The 15,061-nt window shown below is 43.8% G+C and overlaps 1 protein-coding gene across 1 annotated transcript in view; it reads right to left on the reverse strand.

The window, feature by feature from the left end:
• Positions 1–13,263, reverse strand: part of cog2 (component of oligomeric golgi complex 2) — a 59,544-nt gene extending 46,281 nt beyond the window's left edge. Inside the window, exons 1-4 of the mRNA XM_067984088.1 lie at positions 13,096–13,263; positions 11,447–11,608; positions 8,137–8,202; positions 5,831–5,911 (exon numbers count right to left, since the gene is read on the reverse strand). Coding sequence (XP_067840189.1) covers positions 5,831–5,911; positions 8,137–8,202; positions 11,447–11,608; positions 13,096–13,179 — 393 coding nt within the window. The 5' untranslated portion in view covers positions 13,180–13,263. The remainder of the gene's footprint in view (positions 1–5,830; positions 5,912–8,136; positions 8,203–11,446; positions 11,609–13,095) is intronic.
• Between the last annotated feature and the right edge of the window lie 1,798 nt (positions 13,264–15,061).

Below are 15,061 nucleotides of genomic sequence, written 5' to 3' on the forward strand. Positions count from 1 at the left end.
TGGCTCTTAGAAAGAGCTATACAATTAGTCCCATTCCCTGCTCTTTCCCCATAGCCCTGCACATTTTTCCTTTTCAAGTATTTATCCAATTCCCTTTTAAAAGTTATTATTCAATCTGCTTCCACCACCCTTTGACATTACATTCCCGATCATAACAACTTGCTGCGTAAAAAAAAATTCTCCTCATCTCTCCTCTGCTTCTTTTGCCAATTACCTTAAATCTGAGTCCTGTGTTAACCAACCCTTCTGCCACTAGAAACAGTTTCTCTTTATTTACTCTGTCAAAACCCCATATAATTTTAAACACCTCTATCAAACCTCCCCTTAATCTTCTCTGCTCTAAGGAGAACAACCCCAGCTTCTCCAGTCTCTCCACGTAACTGAAGTCCTTCATCCCTGGTACCATTCTGGTAAATTTCCTCTGCACCCTCTTCAAGGCCTTAACATCCTTCCTAAAGTGTGGTGCCCATAATTGGACACGTATCAAGAATACCTCAACCAATTTCTTATCCACCTATCAGTTGAGGTGGATAAGAAATTAGCTGAAAGAGAGGGACCAATGCATGCTAGTTAGTAGAGTGATGTGATGTCAGTCTTTGAAAATGTACTGAGTGGCGTGCTCCATGGATCAGCCCTGGGATCCCTTACTGTTTCTAATCTGCATGGGCCAGCTGGATTCACAAATGCAATGCAAATTGGTCAAATCTGCAGATGATACTAAACTCAGCATGTGGTCAAGTCTGATGCAGCAGCCAAGGAGCTAGGTGAGAACCCAGACAAAACTTGCAAGTGGACAGAAACAGGCAACAAATTAAAATCAGTACGGACATTTCTCCATCTGTCGCACGTACTCTGATGATGCCACCTTCCACATCAGAGGTTCTAAAATGTCTTTGTTTTTCCTCAGCCGAACATTCCCCTTCACAGTCATGGACTGCACCTTCAATTGGGCCTATCCTATTTCCAGTGCTTCTGCCCTCACCCCTTCACCATGCCACCCCTCATAATCGTGATAGGATCCCCCTTGTCATCACCTTCTACCCTCATCAGTCTCCACATTTGACAGATCATCTTCCACCACTACTGAGATGTCAGCCGTGGCTCAGTGATAGCTCTCTCGCCTCTGAGTCAGAAGGTTGTGGGTTCAACTCCTGCTCCAGAGACTTGAGCACAAAAATCTAGATGCCGTTTCTCAGATGAGACATTAAACTGTGGTCCTGCCTGCCCCCTCAGGTGGACATAAAAGATTCCACAGCACTATTCAAAGAAGAGCTGGTGTCCTGGTCAATAATTTATCCCTTAACCAACATCACTGGCCATGGTTACATTTTTTTTGTGGGATCTTGCTGTGCACTAAATGTCTGCCATGTTTCCTACATTACAAATGCTGTAAAGCATTTTGGGATGTTCTGAGGTTGTGAAAGGCGCTATATAAATGCAAACTTTTCTTTCTCCCACACAATTCCACCAAACACATCTCCCCCTTCCTCCTCCAGCACTCCTCCGCTTTCCAAAGGGACAGTTCCCTCAGTGACACTCTGGTCCACTTTTCCACCAGCTGCTCTCTGTCCCTTGGCACCTCTACGTGCAAAGTGCAGGAGATGCAACATCTGCCCATTCACCTCTTCCCATAGCACTGCCCGGGGCCCCAAACATTCCTTCTAGATGAGGCAGCAATTTATGTGTACTTCCTCCAAACTAGTATGCTATATTCTCTGCTCACAGTGCAGTCTCCTTTATATTTGTGAGGGCAAGCACAGATTAGCTGCCAGCTTTGCTCAACACCTCCATTTTGTCAACAAGTGTCAAAATAAAAAGGACTACCACACAAAAACAACCTTGTCGACATTAAAATCAGCTGCATTGTGACACCACAGTGGAGAACCCTCCTAGTAATTCAGTTGGTACAAATACATTCCGGTGCCAAAATGGCAAAACATTGGAAGACGGAAAAAAAGAAACTGTTTATTTTACACAAGCTGTGAAGCTAGCAAGCAGTGAGCTACTGAAATGCAGAATGGGATCCATCACTAATGGCCACAAGTGACTGAAAGGATTGCAGGGAATTAAATTACCACAGAACCCAAGAATCAATACTCAACCTGTATCATATTACCATCAAAGTTTATTTTTAACAACCTGCCAAATTTTAGAATAAAGTGGTCCAGGTGCAGGAAAGAACATAGTCTGCTAGTCTCTGCATTAATGAGTGGAAAGCAAAATGAGAATGTCGCAATTTCTAAGGTTAGAATGCTGATTGGGAGAATGGGTGTCACTGCAGCAAATTGAAGATTGGTGGCACATCAAAACAGGTCAAGGAGAATAACGTCAAAGTTGGCATCCAGCGGGCAACATAATGGGATTGAGATTTAATCAGCTAATTCAAAACAGAATCGTCACAGTCACATCATGTCCCTAATTACTGTGACACTGTCACAGTCACATCATGTCCCTAATTACTGTGACACTGTCACAGTCACATCATGTCCCTAATTACTGTGACACTGTCACAGTCACATCATGTCCCTAATTACTGTGACACTGTCACAGTCACATCATGTCCCTAATTACTGTGACACTGTCACAGTCACATCATGTCCCTAATTACTGTGACACTGTCACAGTCACATCATGTCCCTAATTACTGTGACACTGTCACAGTCACATCATGTCCCTAATTACTGTGACACTGTCACAGTCACATCATGTCCCTAATTACTGTGACACTGTCACAGTCACATCATGTCCCTAATTACTGTGACACTGTCACAGTCACATCATGTCCCTAATTACTGTGACACTGTCACAGTCACATCATGTCCCTAATTACTGTGACACTGTCACAGTCACATCATGTCCCTAATTACTGTGACACTGTCACAGTCACATCATGTCCCTAATTACTGTGACACTGTCACAGTCACATCATGTCCCTAATTACTGTGACACTGTCACAGTCACATCATGTCCCTAATTACTGTGACACTGTCACAGTCACATCATGTCCCTAATTACTGTGACACTGTCACAGTCACATCATGTCCCTAATTACTGTGACACTGTCACAGTCACATCATGTCCCTAATTACTGTGACACTGTCACAGTCACATCATGTCCCTAATTACTGTGACACTGTCACAGTCACATCATGTCCCTAATTACTGTGACACTGTCACAGTCACATCATGTCCCTAATTACTGTGACATTGTCACAGTCACATCATGTCCCTACGCACAGGGACACTGTCACAGTCACATCATGTCCCTACTCAGAGACATTGTCAATGTCACATCACGTCCTGTGAGTAGGGACATCAGGGGTAATTTTACCCCCCCCCCCCACCCACCAAGGACGGACGGGCGGGGGGGGGGGGGGGGGGGGGGAAGGCAGGTTAAAAATTAAAATATGGGAAACCCCAACTCCAACTCCAACTCGCCCACTTCCGTTTTTAACGGAGGCAGGTGACCAATCTGCTCTCCAGAGGCAGGTCCGTCCTTAGAATATTTTAAAAGGGGCTGCTTGCTTCAAATTTAAACTGTGTTTCCCATTTAACTCCTGGAGACCGGGCTTCCCGGGCCTCAGGAAACCCGGCAGCTGAAGGGAGGTGAGAATGGCCGAGCGGAACAGGTAAGTCCCTTTCCAGCACTGCTTGTGGGCCAGGGGGAGCAGGAGTGATCGGACCCCCACCTCCTGGCCCACGACCTTCTACCCCGCACGATGTCCTCCCCAGCCGCGCGCCCCCCCCCCCCCCACCACCGATGACTTCCCTGGTCTCCCTTCCATGAGCATCCCACCCCCCCCCCGAAACCCGGAATCCTCCACAAACCCCACCCCCACCGTTGTCCTCCAGAGCCCATGATCACTCCCACCCTCCGATCCTCGGCTGCAGCCTCTTGCTGCAGAGCTTCCCGCCCGCAGCCAGCCTCTCAATCTGGATGGCTGTAGGCAGGAAACCGATTTGACAAATTTAAAAGACGTCCTGATGTCAAAACTGTCCATACTCAAGGTAATACAAGCCTAATCTGAGCAACCTGCCCTCATAATTTAACCCTTACAGCTATGAAAAAGCTCCAAATTTCTTTAAAGATATCCCAGAAAAGATGAAATTAAAAACTGCATTTCTCTTTGTTGAGACATGGATAAGGGGAAGGGAAACAGTGAGAGACTGACAGGGATGAATAGCCACCCAATTAAAGGGAAGCGAGACAGATGGTTGATACTGGTATAAATTATAGGGAGCTCCTTGGAGCAAAGTCGAAACATGTCAATTGACTGGCATTGTGTAGATACAAATTGGGCATCACTCAAGCCCGGGAAAAATATACATAAGATAGTGCCGTTGGCTTTTAAATTAGCCCTGACCTTGTTACTTGCAAAGACAATCAGAGCAATCAAGTAAAGGGGAAATAAACAAGGATACAATAATCTGTAAGATCAAGTTTGATGGGAGGAGTATCACACACAATTTAAGTAAACAAAGACACAGCAATCTTTGGAAGGAAATAGCCGTTTCAAAGCCTGTTGTTTTTAAATAGTGTTTGAGTGGCGAACAGAGACACTCAGTCTATGTATATTAAATAGGTTTCGGCAGGCATATCCAAGTATATGGAAAGGTAACATAAAAAGACCACGCATTGCTGTTAGTTTGTAGTACAATACTGAAGGTGATGTCTCTACTCTACCCAGAGACAGACTGATATTAAAAAACACAGATCTACGTTCGACTGTACTCTTTGTTCAACTGCTCTCAACGCCAAACTTAATAAAGGACTGCAAGCCAAAAGACGAACTCACTCTTTGACAAAATTATTTTTGGCATTTAAGACGACTCTTGTACATGGATTCTTTAACACTCTTAACTAATTAGATAGAACGTCATTCACAGGATTCAAAATGGCATTTACTCACACAAATACAACTGCCAAACACATTCAGCCCCATAGGATTCCTGTATTTGATTTGAGTGTCTTAGTCTATCGATCTATTCCAAAAACTTTCAATAACCCCATCCAAAGGCAATGGCACCAATCAACCCACACACAGAGCAGTCTGGGAATTTTTATTCTTCACAACCAAGAGCTAGCGGTAATCAATTTAACCCTGTGTATGCTGTGATCAGCAAGAAGGAATCCAATAAGTAGGCCAACATAGATAAAAATGCTTTACAAAGGCAGGAACAAAAGCATTACAAAATAAGGTCATGAGAACATCTGTGACATAAGTATCCCTTTATTAAGTCCCACTCCAGAGACTAGAACACAAAATCTAGGCTGACACTCCGGTGCAGTACTGAGGGACTACTTACCTGTCAGACGTGACGTCTTTTTGATGAGACTTTAAACCGAGCCATCTCAAGTGGACATAAAAGATCTCATGGTACTATTTCGAAGAAGAGCAGGGAGTTATCCCCGGTGTCTTGGTCAATATTTATCCCTCAACCAACATCACAAACAGATTATCTGGCCATTATCACATTGCTGTTTGTGGGATCTTGCTATGTGCAAGTTGGTTGCCCTGTTTCCTACATTACAACAGTGACTACATTTCATTGGCTGTAAAGTGCTTTGGAACACCCTGAGGTCATGAAAGGCGCTATATAAATGCAAGTCTTTCTTTTGATTATACTGGTTTTTAGTGTTTAATCCAGCACACTTAATTAAAAAGTACAGTTTTGAAAACTGCAAATGAACGAAGGCACGAGTTTATTTTATTTCTAAAGATTATAATAAAGTTTCATTCTGTGCCAAGATTTGACAAGTGAGGCCACAGCATCCTATAAAGTCCACTCAGTTACATACTCCTAATTCCTATTTTAAATGGTATTTCACCTTTTTCTTTCTGATGTCATCTTCTTTAACCAGACGGTCATCAATGGCTTGAATCCCTTCACTAACAGTCAATTTGAGGCTCTACAAAACAGGAAAGAGAAAAATTGGCCATTGTCCTCAGAAAATGTTAGCATGTTACTTAAAAGCAAAGAAAATCCCACTGTGCAGAGCAACACGCTTCAAAAATATGGTCTAATCTATTAATGTAATTAAAAGCCTGTCAACGAGTCATACTTGCACAGGGCAACAATTAATTGCACAGGGCAACAATTAATTGCGTAGGGCAACAATGATTAGCTAAAGTAAGCTAACATTTGTTGTTACAAATTGAATATTCGATTGGTCGTGTGAACGAATCAGTTCAATTCTGTAAGTACCAATGAAAAAGCAGCAGAAAATCGAGCTATTAAATTAATCATTTTTCCTCCCAAAGTTGAACTGACAAGTAGCAAAAACAATCAAATAATTGTGAATTTTATATTAGCCACTACTTGGATTTTTCAGCAAGCTGAACATATACATGTATAAGTAACATCCGTATAACATAAGGACCCATAAGATATATCAAACAATTGAACTTACATTTATTATAGCGCCTTCAATGTAAGAAAGGTCCCAATTCAGAATAAAATGCTGATTTCATAGTTTTCTATCTGCCTGCAGTTAGAAAGCATTTTCCTATACATCTACTTCTGTTTCAGGAATCAGGGCTCATTGCCTGGAGCTTGGGCTATATTGCCCATTTTTTTTTCAGCTGATGTTTTGGTTTTGCCCAATTGGCTATGGTCCATATCAGTCACAAGAAGATTCTTCTCTTTTAATTTTGCCACCGTCACCGTTGTTGATATTCTGAGGATCAGATCCCTGCGCTCCATTCAGTGGCCTGACTCAACCCGATTCCTGCACTTCCCTTACGTGGCCCGCCTAACCCAAGTGTATCTAGGCCCACCAAACCTTAGTGTTGCCCATCTGTTTGCTTCCTAGCCTGGCAAGACTTGAAAAAGAGAGCAAAAGAGACTAAGCAGTGAAAGAGTCAGAGAAAGTGAGAGCTGAAGACAAGAGAAAGAGACAGAATTGGAGGGGGAAAAAGAAAAAGGACACACAAACACAGATAAATTGTTTGAGAGAGATGCAAACACCTAACCTATGCTCCCCTTCCATTGCTCGTCCTCACCTGCTCCAGTCCATTGCATTTAGTTACTAATTTCCAGCCAGCCCAGCCATCCAAAATCCTTCCTGGCCTGCCCCAAACCATCCAAAATCTTCCCCACCATTTTTTCTCCTGCACTTCTATGCTGTGTTCAGTTCCCTCCACTATTTGCGATCCCATAGCTGAACATAGTGAGAGAACCCAGCAAATACAACACCAGAACCAAACACGAGTTCCAGCTCAAGGGCCTCCTGGTCTGCCAAGAGGTGAAACAGGAGAAAGCAAAAATTGAAGGAGAAAAGAAGGGAAGGGGAGGGATTGCAACAGACTGAGAGGAAACAATAAAGGAAGGAACTAGAGAAAGAGAGACACAAACAAACAAAGAGAGGGAGACACAGAGACACAAACAAAATAACAGACACAAGGAGATACCTTAATGAAGGTATTCAAAGACACAAGACAATTTTTAAAGGTAAATTTAATGTGATAATGGCTAAGATGATGACTTATCGTACATTGGATTTTGTTCTCCCAATGAAATGCAAAGGAGGACTAAGTGGTGCTGTAGGTTAATACATGATTCTTTCGCCTGAGGACCTTGGCTCAAATCTATTACCCTGCAGATGAAGTGAAAGCCTCTTCTTTCTATCAGTTCTAAAGATCTGTTGTGAAATGTGTTTGACTTGTCTGAACCCAGTACCCAATGGCTGAAAACCCACAGCATAAAACTGCTCACAACTCAAAATTGGCAATCTTACTCAGTGAGGCCATATGGTGTGTGAAATTGAGAAATTTGCCGTGGTGCATGTGGAGGTTAAGGCACATTGCTGGGAAGCTTTACACTGCGTCTAGACTTTGATATGATTGACCTGGGACTACTTGAAGCTAACGCTGCATAGCAAATGTGATAAAATGTTCCATTTCCAAGCAATAACATCTTGCGCTTTGATGAGAAAACAAAATGTCCACAATACATCAGCAGAAGAGCAGAACGGAGAAACTTAATCAGGTGGCTTAACTTGAAGCAGCCTGTTTCCAGAACACAGGAACACAAACTGAGGTTAGTTATTCAGAATCTGGTATCTGTTGCGTGACAGTCACTACCACAATGCTTTTGACTATGATAATTACACAAGGATGAGATGTAAAGACATACCAGCACCTCTTCTCTCAACTGGCCCAGCGGTACTGTTAGCTGGTTCAAGGCTCTGTCCATACCAACCTGGAAAAGAATATTACAGTAAAAAGCAAGCAAAGGGTGCAGAGGAGATTTACTAGAATAGTACCAAGGGTGAGGGACTTCAGTTATGTGGAGAGATTAGAGAAGCTGGAATTGCAGTTATATCCATATTGAATTTCATTTGTTGCCTGTTTCTGTCCATTTGCAAGTTTTGTCTGGATTCTCATGTAGCTCCTTAGCTGCTGCATCAGACTTGACCACATGCTGAGTTTAGTATCATTCGCAGATTTGACCAATTTGCATTGCATTTGTGAATCCAGCTGGCCCATGCAGATTAGAAACAGTAAGGGATCCCAGGGCTGATCCATGGAGCACGCCACTCAGTACATTTTCAAAGAATGACATAACATCATTTTAGTAACTAGCATGCACTGGTCCCTCTCTTTCAGCTAATTTCTTATCCACCTATCAGTTGAGGTGGATAAGAAATTGGTTGAGGTATTCTTGATACGTGTCCAATTATGGGCACCACACTTTAGGAAGGATGTTAAGGCCTTGAAGAGGGTGCAGAGGAGATTTACCAGAATGGTACCAGGGACTATGATGGTATGAGAGTGGAATTGATTAAAGTGGACTGGGAAAATAGATTAAAGGGTAAGATGGTACATGAGCAGTGGTGTTCATTTAAGGAGTTATTTTACAACTTTCAAAAAGAATATATTCCACTGAGGAAAAAAGGGTGTAAAAGAAATGACAGCCATCCGTGGCTAAGTGAAGAAATTAAGGATAGTATTCGACTAAAAACAAGGACATATAAGGTAGCCAAACTTAGTGGGAGGATAGAAGATTGGGAAGTCTTCAAAAGACAGCAAAAAGTAACTAAAGGATTGATTAAGAAAGGGAAGATAGATTATGAAAATAAATTAGCAAAAAATATAAAAACAGATAGCAAGAGTTTCTACAGTTATATAAAAAGAAAAAGGGTGGCTCAGGCAAACGTAGGTCCCTTAGAGGATGAGACCGGGAAATTAATGGTGGGAAACATGGAGATGGCAAAAATGCTGAACAAATATTTTGTTTCAGTCTTTACAGTAGAGGACACTAAGAATATCCCAACACTGGAAAAACAGGGGGCTCGGGGGGGGTAAGCTAAATACGATTAAAATCACTAAGGAATTGGTACTCAGTAAATTAATGGGACTCTCAAGGCGGATAAATCCCCTGGACCTGATGGCTTACATCCTAGGGTCTTGAGGGAAGTGGCAGTAGGGATTGTGGATGCTTTGGTAATAATTTTCCAAAATTCTCTGGACTCGGCAAAGGTCCCGGCAGATTGGAAAACTGCTAATGTAACATCCTTATTTAAAAAGGGTAGTAGGCAGAAGGCTGGAAATTATAGACCAGTTAGCCTAACATCTTTGGTGGGTAAAATTTTGGAGTCTATTATTAAGGAGGCAGTAGCGGAACATTTGGATAAACATAATTTAATAGGACAAAGTCAGCATGGCTTTACGAAGGGGAAGTCATGTCTGACAAATCTGCTTGAGTTCTTTGAGAACATAACGTACAGGGTGGATAAAGGGGAACCAGTGGACGTAGTGTATTTAGATTTCCAGAAGGCATTCGACAAGGTGCCACATAGAAGATTATTGCTCAAGATAAAGAATCACTGGATTGGGGGTAATATTCTGGCATGGGTGGAGGATTGGTTATCTAACAGGAAGCAGAGAGTTGGGATAAATGGTTCATTCTCGGACTGGCAACCAGTAGCCAGTGGTGTTCCGCAGGGGTCGGTGCTGGGTCCCCAACTCTTTACAATCTATATTAACGATTTGGAGGAGGGGACCGAGTGTAACATATCAAAGTTTGCAGATGATACAAAGATGGGAGGGAAAGTAGAGTGAGGAGGACATAAAACACCTACAAGGGGATATAGACAGGCTGGGTGAGTGGGCGGAGATTTGGCAGATGCAATACAATATTGGAAAATGTGAGGTTATGCGCTTTGGCAGGAAAAATCAGAGAGCAAGTTATTATCTTAATGGCGAGAAACTGGAAAGTACTGCAGTACAAAGGGATCTGGGAGTCCTAGTGCAAGAAAATCAAAAAGTTAGTATGCAGGTGCAGCAGGTGATCAAGAAGGCCAACGGAATGTTGGCTTTTATTGCTAGGGGGATAGAATATAAAAACAGGAAGTTATATAAGGTATTGGTGAGACCGCACCTGGAATACTGCATACAGTTTTGGTCTCCATACTTAAGAAAAGACATACTTGCTCTCGAGGCAGAACAAAGAAGGTTCACTCAGTTAATCCCGGGGATGAGGGGGCAGACATATGAGGAGAGGTTGAGTAGATTGGGACTCTACTCATTGGAGTTCAGAAGAATGAGGCGCGATCTTATTGAAACATAAGATTGTGAAGGGGCTTGATCGGGTGGATGCGGTAAGGATGTTCCCAAGGATGGGTGAAACTAGAACTAGGGGGCATAATCTTAGAATAAGGGGCTGCTCTTTCAAAACTGAGATGAGGAGAAACTTCTTCACTCAGAGGGTAGTGGGTCTGTGGAATTTGCTGCCCCAGGAAGCTGTGGAAGCTACATCATTAAATAAATTTAAAACAGAAATAGACAGTTTCCTAGAAGTAAAAGGAATTACGGGTTATGGGGAGCGGGCAGGAAATTGGACATGAATTTAGATTTGAGGTTGGGATCAGATCAGCCATGATCTTATTGAATGGCGGAGCAGGCTCGAGGGGCCGATTGGCCTACTCCTGCTCCTATTTCTTATGTTCTTATGAGGGACTTCAGTTATGTAGAGGGACTGGAAAAGCTGGGATTGTTCTCCTTGGAGCAGAGAAGGTTAAGGAGGGATTTATTACAGGTGTTCAAAATTATATGGGGTTTTGACAGATTAAATAAGGAGAAACTGTTGCCAGTGGCAGGAGAGTCAGTAAACAGAGGTAATTGGCAACAGGTATCCATGACAGATATAAGGTAATTGGCAAAAGAACCAGAGGAGAGATGAGGAGAATTTTTTTAACGCGCTGCCTGAAAGGGTGGTGGAAGCAGATTAAACAGTAACTTTCAAAAGGGAATTCAATAATTACTTGAAAAGGAAAAATTTGCAGGGCTATGGGGAAAGAGCAGGTGGAATGGGACTAATTGGATAACTCTTTCAAAGAGCCGGCACAGGCACGATGGGCCAAATAGTGTTGCATGATTTTATGATTCTGAAATGCAAACAGCCAAAATTATAAATGTTCTGTTTAAAGTAGAAAGAGTCTTACCAAATTGGTGGAAAGGTTGACAAAGTCTGCATAGTCTTTATTTATCAGTTCCACCATAGCAGTTTTTAGGAGCTTGTAATAAAGTTCCAGATCATCCCGAAGTGTCTCCAACTGAACGTGTTTTCTGCACTCGGACACAAAATGATCCACGTCGAAATCATCCTGTAAGTGGAAAGCAAAGTGCATACGTCAAACACGAACAAATTCTCAGCCTAATGAACTACGTCTGTTTAACTTTTAATGCACGAAAGTTGGAATATGAACATCTACAACTATAGTTTGTAAAACTATCACTTTCTGCATGACTAAATGTACCTTTCAGATATTAATTAGGCTCTAAGGATACAATATCCTGACATGTAATTCCAAAACTGGCCAATCCCCCAGAAAGGTAAAGGGTCAGAAATCCTTCTTGGACACTAACAGGACAAAAGAAAGTAGAAGCACACGTTTTAGTTCAGTTGGCAAGATCTGCTGAGAGAGGCAGCTAAAGGCCGAATCCAGTCTTAAGAACTACCTTAAGAGAGTTGACCAGGCTCAGAGCAAGCCTTGGTCCAAGTCAGTGAAAGGACTGACCAAAAGAAAGTGTTACTTAGCCCACTAACAGAGCCAGTGTGGTGGGTTTTATCATTTTGTTACAGAGAAGGACTGAAATTAAGTTAAAGAAAGTTGAGATTTGCTGTATCGGTTACTGTGAACATTGTTGACTTCAAAATAAAGCAACGTAACAATTCGTATTCGACTTCTCACGATAATGTTAATCAGACCACCTCTCGAGAGGTTGGAGAAGCACATGTGGGACATGAAAGTTTATGACATCCAGTTCCTATAACAAAAGGAGTCTCATTGTTATGGTCCCCAGTTATACCATCATATATTTAGTTTTTGGGTAGTACAGGTGAACGCCTAATCATAAGGTATGCAGGGTTCACTTAAGGAAGACACCAGTGACACCGAACCCAAGAGAATATCTAAAGCAGATTCAAAATTTCTAACGGTCGATGCAGTTTGATAGCTAAGGCTGGTGCAGTCTGGTGGTTGAAATAGTACAGATTGACAGGAGTGGGGGGGGGTGGGGGGGGGGTTGATGGCCAGCAACACTGCTGGATGTTGCTGCTGGTTGATTTGGGGATTGGTATCGTTAATGACTGGGATGGTGCAGGTTGATAGCTAGGGTTCATTCTCGATGATGGGGGGAGAAAAGGAAGAGGAGTTGGTGTAGGATGATAGGGAGATTGGTGCCAGGGTTACTACAGATTGGGGGCTGGATGCCATGTTGGTGCAGATTAATGGGGGGGGGGGGGGGAAGAAAGAGAAAGAAAGATGGTGCAAATTGATGGGAGGAGTGGAGTTGGTGCTAAGTTTGATGGGGGATTGGTGCAGGTTAATTGGGGAGAGCTGGTGCTGAATTTGGTGACAATTGATATGGGAAGGAGACGGTTGGTGCCAGCCGGCACGGAAGGGGGAGGGTCAGGTGCCAGTTGGGTCGCCGGGGCTGCAGGTTGGTAGCGGCGGAGGGGCGGGCTTGGTGCCGAGGTTCAGTGTCGATACGCGGGTGCATTTGCAGCTTGTGGCGTCGCCCGGTTACCATTAACCCAGAGGCTGGGGAAAGACCGAGGCTTCGCCACCGACCCGGCCGGATGTTTTACCTTCATAAACTCGTCCTTGTTGAAGCAGAGAGCGTCGGGCCCCACGGGCAGGTTGAGCGGCACAGCCGCCCGCCGCGGCTCCATTCTCCGGTTGTTTGTAATGTGAAAATACGGCCTAAACTTCCGTCGACATGGCAGCTGCCGGATCGAAGAGGGCGTGGAACGGCAAGAAGTGACGGCTCCCGGAGACTCCGGGTGCAGCGACCTCTACAGCACGGGAGGACCTATCTCCTGACAACCTGTGCAACATCCCACTGAGGTCCCACCTGAGGCTTTAGAATACAATTGGCATCTTTATCTTACTCCCACCCCACCCCAAATACACGCTTCTAAAAGAAAGAACATGCATTTATATTGCGCCTTCACGACCTCAGGATGCCCCAAAGCGCTTTACAACAACTTGCATTTACAAAGTGCCCTAGTGTCGTAAAACGTCCCAAAGCGCTTCACAGGAAAGATTATCAAACAAAATTTGACTCTGAGCCATATAAGGCGATATTAGGAAAGGTGAAAGACGTTTTAAGGAGCATCTTAAAGGAGGATAGAGAGGCAGTGCGATTTAGGGAGGGAATTCCAGAGCTTTGGGACTTGGCAGCTGAAAGCACGGCCATCAATGGTGGAACGAAGAAAATCGGGAATGCACAAGAGGCCAGAATTGGAAGAACGCAGAGATCTCGGAGTACAGCCAATGAAGTACTTTTCAAGTGTAGTCACTGATGTAATGTAGGAAACGTGGCAGCCAATTTGTGCACAGCAAGGACCCACAAAAAGCAATGAAATAAATGACCTGATAATCTTTTTTTTAGTGATGTTGGTTGAGGGATAAATATTGGCCAGGACATCAAGTTGAACTTCCCTGCTCAGCTTCGAATAGATCTTTTACATCCACCTGAGAGGTCAGATGGGGCCTCAGTTTAACATCTCAGAAGGACAGCCTCCCTTCAAGACTTTAGTGAGAAAGTGTAAGAAAAGACGAATACGCTAAGAAACGATGAAATATGAAATTAACTGGAGACGGGTTAAAGAAACTAAGATTAAGCAGCCAAATCAGGAGCGTGTAAAGCACTATGAATCAGCAGGCCATTAACCCTGCTGAAAAAAAAGGGGTGCGAAGGCACCAGAAATTAGCAGGCCATCTACTCACTGGAAGAAAGAATGCAGACACACAATGGGTCAGCCACCTGGGAAAACATTAAAATATTAAGAGGGATGTGGTTGTGTATCAAAAACCTGCAATGGAGACAGCCAAGATCAGCTTATCACAGGTCAAAGGAAACACCCCCTACCTAGCCAAATCACCTGCGAGACGAATACGCTAAGGCAGGAAACAGTATAAAGGTTGACCCATAGCTACCAGAAGCACAGTCAGAATATCAAAGGGATCAGATACTTCCAGGGGACGCCAATGCTGGCAAAACGTACAGGACAGGGGGGGTGAACACCTGCCTGATCAGCCTGGACCAGGAGAAGGCCTTTGACAGAATATCCCACACATACATGATGGACGTGCTCTCCAAAATGCGGTTTGGGGAGGGAATCCGCAATTGGATCCAACTGCTCTACACAAACATCAGTAGCGCAGTTTCAATCAACGGGTGGGAATCAGAAAGCTTTCCGATCAAATCTGGAGTCAAGCAGGGCTGTCCTCTCTCCTCCGTCTTGTTCGTGTGTTGCATTGAACCCTTTGCCGAGTCCATCAGGAGGGATGCGGGCATAAGAGGGGTGACGATCCCAGGCAGCGGAGGCACTCGGGTCAAGGCCTCCCTGTACATGGACGACGTCGCTGTCTTTTGCTCGGATCAGCTGTCGGTCTGCAGATTGATGAGCATCTGCGACCAGTTCGAACTGGCCTCGGGGGCCAGAGTAAATCGTACCAAGAGCGAGGCCATGTTCTTTGGGAACTGGACCGACCGATCCTTTGTCCCCTTCACCGTCAGGTCGGATTACCTGAAGGTGCTGGGGATCT

Source organism: Heptranchias perlo, chromosome 5 (assembly GCF_035084215.1).
Source record: "Heptranchias perlo isolate sHepPer1 chromosome 5, sHepPer1.hap1, whole genome shotgun sequence".
In the NCBI taxonomy this organism is placed as follows: Eukaryota; Metazoa; Chordata; class Chondrichthyes; order Hexanchiformes; family Hexanchidae; genus Heptranchias; species Heptranchias perlo.